At 31.0% G+C, this 6150-nt stretch overlaps 1 protein-coding gene across 1 annotated transcript; it reads left to right on the top strand.

Moving 5' to 3' along the window:
• The first annotated feature begins 2585 nt into the window (after positions 1-2585).
• On the top strand, positions 2586-4164 carry LOC140977871 (EPIDERMAL PATTERNING FACTOR-like protein 2). The gene is made up of 3 exons (XM_073442598.1): positions 2586-3282; positions 3391-3425; positions 3511-4164. The coding sequence occupies exons 1-3, from the start codon at positions 3171-3173 to the stop codon at positions 3760-3762; spliced, it is 399 nt and encodes a 132-aa protein (XP_073298699.1). The 5' UTR covers positions 2586-3170; the 3' UTR covers positions 3763-4164.
• Positions 4165-6150: the final 1986 nt, after the last annotated feature.

Below are 6150 nucleotides of genomic sequence, written 5' to 3' on the forward strand. Positions count from 1 at the left end.
AAATATAATATCATACATCTTATTTATCATTAACTTATCTTTATATTATATATAACATGTTTATCCTATCATTTGTACCAAACTATGCCTTATTTGATAGTTTACAACACATAATTAGTTACATATAAACCAATGGTAGCTCCATATCAAAATCAATTAGGTAACATTATTATTATATGATTGATATTTTTTCTTTTTAAAATTAAAATTATTTATTAAAAAAGGTCCTCTTGATTTTGTGTTTTGTTAGGAGTGAAAATATATAAATGCCGATATGCTCGGATTTAACGTAATAATAATTATCTTTCGGTGCCAAATTTTTGTACGTTGTGTTTTGGACAGGATTTCGTTATTTATTTGTTCGCTATATGTATTAGACTGTGACATTTCTGAAGCCTCCAACATATAATTTACTCGAATCATATACTCATTTTCATGCATCATCACGTAGATTTGAACCTATTACAATTTCCGGGTCGACCCGATTCTTTTAACCCGAACGACTTAGAGATCCAACCTACAAATAGGGACGTAAACAAGGCGATCCGAACAGTATTAGGCTCAAGTTCAGCTCGTTTAAAGTATATATACTCAAATCGATATTTTATTATGAGGCTCAAGCTCGATTCATTAATAGCTTATTTATCATGTTTAACGAGTTTGACTCGAACTCGGCTCGTTAAACGGACTCATTTCGTGCTCGTTAAGTACATTATAAGAAGGCTAATACTAATATCTTTTATTTGTTAAACCAATAAACCAACCGATCTTGAGCTCGCGAACAGGCTCACAAGATCATGAACCGAATATCTTTAAGCTCGATATCAACTCGATAAAATATTTGAGCTCGAAATCGAGTTCGGCTCGATAAGATTAACGGACGATCTCGAAGGAGCTTTTTACCGAGCCGATCTCCGAGTACGTAGCTCGCGAGCGGTTTGATTCATTTACGTATGCTGATAAAGATGTTTAAGCAATAAAACAATGGTATCTTAAATCGGGAGAGCTTAATAGATATCTATAAATTTTTTATAGCTAAAATTCTCTCATTTTTATAAATTATACTTTTTCTAGCTAAAAATGATATCTAGTTTTCGACGTTATATAAATTGGCTGCTAACCTACTTACTCCACTAACTTTATTACCCAAACTTCGGTACTTATATCTTAATCTTAACACGTAATTAAATGTTTTACGTGATCGAATGATGTTAGAAAAAGTTTTTATCTTATTTGACAGAGAAACAGGAAAAACTTTTTATCTAATTTTAGAAGTATCGATAATATTTTTATTTTTTAAAGGCTTAACTAATTCTATGTAGCGGCAAACCATACAAATTTTCACTATTTGGCATTTTGCTTCAATAGTCTACTGTGGCCCAAAATTTACAGCCCATTCTTTTGCGGGCTAAGAACGTTCAACTGAGCTTTGGCATTTCTTTTCATGATGAACTTAGATATCCACACACATTGCTATATTTTAAATTACGTATCGATGACTCATAATCCATCTGATAAAAAAATATTTTAAATTTGAGAGTGTTTCGGGTTCGAAACATAATTATAACAAATCATATTTCAAGTAAAAAAAAATTCATGAAAAAAAGCATTAAATTTTATATGAGCCAGTTTTCTGATTGAATTGGAAGCTGCTGTTTGCAAAAAAATATTCTACAATATTTGGTGTATAAACTATTCAAGATTTTGAGATTTTTTTTATTTAAAAAAGTTAATTTTATATGATATTAAAAAGAAAAATAGTACGAGTAAATCTATGATGATCACTGCATATTTCTAAAAGAAGAGAAGTGGGATATGGCGTGATGAATTGGTCATGCTAGCTGCAACCAACCACTTCAAGGAATCCCTTAAAACTATGTACCGACTTCAAAATTTGTAATTTTTATTATTATGATTATTTATTTAAATTTTAAAAAGGGTGAAAAGTAATTTTATCAAATATTATAGTTAGATATCTCTTTAAAAAAAAATTAAGGATTTTTGAATTATCCTAAAAGATATATTGACAACTGATGCATAAGTTATAATGTTATCTAGTTTTATGTGACGAGTCATTGTCCAATATATTTTGTACGTGTAATGAAGCTCAAATATTTTGGTGAAATTTTATTCATTGGGGAATGTGTATCAAAGTTTTACTTTTTGGAAGAAAATATTTTTTTACAGTATATATAATACATTTTAAAATGATGGAAAATATTGTTTCACATCTCGTTTTTATGCTTGTCTTTCTATTCAGATTTTATTTTTGATGTTTTGAATTAAGACTATAATTTTCGTAGATCTTAATAATATTTATGATTTTCTTTAAATAAAAAAAACAAAGAGTGAAAGTATACATCATGAATTGTAATATAACATAACGATGAAATAATTAAATAAAACAAAAATAGAAAGGCCAAAATGAAGACTAGCTGTATTCAGATGTGAATGAGTCCTCTTCCTTTTACTGCAATCTCCGTGGCTTCTTGCTGTCTTCGCCTATTGTCTTCTTCCCTCTTTCCCTTTCTTCTCTCTATCGTTATTACTGCATTCTCCATTGAAATTCCCTCTCTTTCTTACATTATAGTGTAACGATATTAATGAACATAAAATTGTGGTAATATCATATTCATATGTTTCTTTCTCTTTCTTGCTTTCTTTCTAATTTGAATTGAAAAGGGCTCATTCCACGAGGTTCCCTAACTTATATACTCCAAATTCTTTGCCTTCAATTCCCCTTTTTCCAGCTTGTATATTTTGATTTTTCCTTGCATCTTTTGTGTGCTTTTTATCACTTCTCTGATTTGTCCTTGCACGTTCCATCACCTCAACTTCTTCAAAAGCCAAAAAGAAAGATAACACCACCAGACCACCCTCCTTGCTCATTCATTAGCTTCAGATTCACAAATGTGACAATGTGTTGTTTGTAATTTGTAGCGCAAACTGTTCACTCAATCAATGATTGTACCCATCACACTTGTTGGTGCTTATGTTTCGGGTCCACTCCTTGGAATATATAATAGTTGTTGATGCGTGAGAATATATATTTGATTCCAGTTTCGGTTTAGGAAACAAAATGAGAAGGGATTTCTAGTTGTTTGCACTGATCAAGGGCTTCTCCGTATCTGCTCTTCTTGAATTTATTCTCTGGGGCACTAAATCCCAGAATGGTATGCAGTAAGAAGATGATTTGTGGCCGGAGGATTCATTGTTTCGCTGTTTCTTTAATCGTTTGCATGGTTTTGATCTCGTCCCAGTCAAGATTATACAATGCTGAAGGTAAATTGATCACTCCCCATTTAGTAATTTCTTGAATTTAATGCGATCGACTAATGGTTCTGTGGAATACATTTTTGGGCTAAAGTCACGATCTTGTGCATGTTTCAGGTAGAAAACTGGCACGAATAGCTGATAATTCCAAGGTACACTTTTCCCATTTTCCTTCTGTGTTTCTTCATAAAACATAAAATAAAATCATTGATGGAAGTGAATTTTTTACATTTGTAGACGGTGAAAGAAGAAAAAGCAATCCTGCGAGCAAAAATCGGCTCCAGGCCGCCGCGCTGCGAGCGGCGATGCGTCTCCTGCGCCCACTGCGAAGCCATCCAAGTTCCCACAAATCCTCAAACAAGAAACAGAATCAACAACGTCTCCGCTGCAGTCTTTGCCGCCGCTGCCTACGTTAGAGGTGACGACGCTTCAAACTACAAGCCAATGAGTTGGAAATGCAAATGCGGGAGCCTCATTTTCAACCCATAATTTTTGTCCGGAAAATCCAAATCCGAACTTTCTTCTGTAAATAATTAATCAATTTACTATATTATGACACTTTCAAATTATATTAATCATGGTTCAGTTCACCTATAAGCAGTTCTTCCCCTCCTCGGCTCCACCGAAAGGGAAAAATCACTCGTCTTTTTTCGTGGGCATCTCCGAAATTTCCCCATCTGTCGTGTAAAATCTTCAATTATTACGCCAATATTGATATGCATTAATATTTTACATTGAATACATGGATGCAATCAATCAATCATATACCTTACATCTCTGATTTCTGAGCTTTTTTGATCTTGTACCGAAGATTCTGATATGTACAAGGCAGTACTAAGAGTAAATGCGCGGTGCTGTGAGCTTTTGCCATTAGCATTAAAATTTCAGCTGTGGATTAACAAATGTGGCAGTGGTATAACTTGGAGCAGGAAGATGAAAGATTTTGTTTTAACTGTTGAAAAAAAAAAAGACAGATTTTACTGTGTTTTTTAGCGGTGTTTCTTTAGCAGATTGAGCTGTCTTTCCTCGAATATGATCTCACCTTTGATTGAACACGCAAGAGTTAGTTATCATAACTAACCTAAATCATTAATGCTAAAATGAATTCAATAGCTTGCATGAGATCATCTGCTGCTGCACATTTTATGTCATAATACAATTATTTGATTTTGCATATATAAATTTTCAAAATGAAGTAATTCTGTTTAAAAAATTATAATTATATTCTCATTATATAACTTTATTGATAAAATTTTTCTTTATTTTTATAAAATAACCTTTCTTTTAAACTCTTTCAACAATTCAATTGTACATTTTCTTTATTCAAAATGATTACTATATTACTCCTAATAAAAAAATGAAAGATTGTTAATTTGAAATTAACAAACAATATGTTTAGATAATTATTTCAATTTAACAAGCACACAATGTGTGCAAAGTAATATTATATGTAGTAGTATTTTTCTGCACTTTTGCGTGCCTGTTTAATCAATTTTTTATAAATAATTTTTTTCTTTTGCGTGCCTGTTTAATCAATTTTTTATAAATAGTTTTTTTAAAAAAAAAAATTAGAAATTAAATTTGTAAAATTAAAATCAAATTTAAAATTTTCTTATTTTAATAAGTTTTTTGTACTTTTTTTTTACATAAAGTTATTTTGCAAAAAAAAAAAAATACTTTGGGAACTGAAAAAAATTCAACGTGACACTATTTTGTCTCGAGCAAGGAATTTCATTCTTTTTTTAAGTATAAACTGAAATATTGCGAGGGGGAAAATTACTTTTTCCGTGTTCTAAATTTTATACTTTGTGATTATGGTGTTATGTTGTCACAATTGAGTTTTAATTATGTTTTTCCTTTTTTTTAAAAAGTTTTGGTCATTTATCTTGAAATTTTAATCCTTATATACGAAAGTATTCATGTACCACCGGTCATGCTAATGTCTATCAGCATCGTACTTGGCTGAAAAATGACTATAATTTTCAAAAAAAAGTAGAAATAACGAATTAAAATTGAAATTCAATATTATGAAAAACAAAAATCGCAAAGACACAAACATGTTTTTTTATTTCCCTAATGTAAAATGTATGACTAAATACTCGTTATGCATGTGATTATCAAGATCATAGACACTTATTAGGAATTGCACCACTGTGACTCAGAAGTCAGATGTATCTGAAGTTGAGTACTTAAATCTATAATAAGAAAGTATCGGTTTTCTATTCACAATACTCATCAAATTCTAAATGAATATGTTTTCTGAAAGAAAAATGATGGGTTAATACTATTTATAGTGTAACATAATTACAGGCTAGAATGCGTAAATGATGCATCTAACTTTGTTTGCTTGATTTGCAAGGAACATGGATCTGATAAAAAGTTGGGTATTAATCAAATTGATGGAACAATCTGAGTTTTTGATAAGAAGTTTGATTTCCTCAATCCTACTCTATATTTTTCCCAATGATAAAAGAATTGAGAGATTTATGATTGGTAACATGGGGTTGATTCCATTCTACATGTAGGGTCACTACCCCAGATAGAATCAAGAGCCCAAATTTAGCCACACATACACAGGGTTCAAAATTTTTTTTAAAATCACATATGTGTGTGAATCTTGTCCATCCAAACAATATGGGACATCGAAGCTACCGGTAACATGGTAACATGCATTTTCTAACCTCATATAAATGGAAATAAACAAGAAACGGAGGATGACACGTAAATTTGTTTAACAAGTCCTGTTAAATGAAAGAAACATTTGAATGAATTTACCCAGATCAAGTACACATGATCCAAACTACTCACAATAGGGTAGCTAATGTTATGTCCCTATCTCCATAAGTGATCATCATGCATATATATATATATATATAT

Source organism: Primulina huaijiensis, chromosome 5 (genome assembly GCF_012295235.1).
Source record: "Primulina huaijiensis isolate GDHJ02 chromosome 5, ASM1229523v2, whole genome shotgun sequence".
Lineage (NCBI taxonomy): Eukaryota > Viridiplantae > Streptophyta > Magnoliopsida > Lamiales > Gesneriaceae > Primulina > Primulina huaijiensis.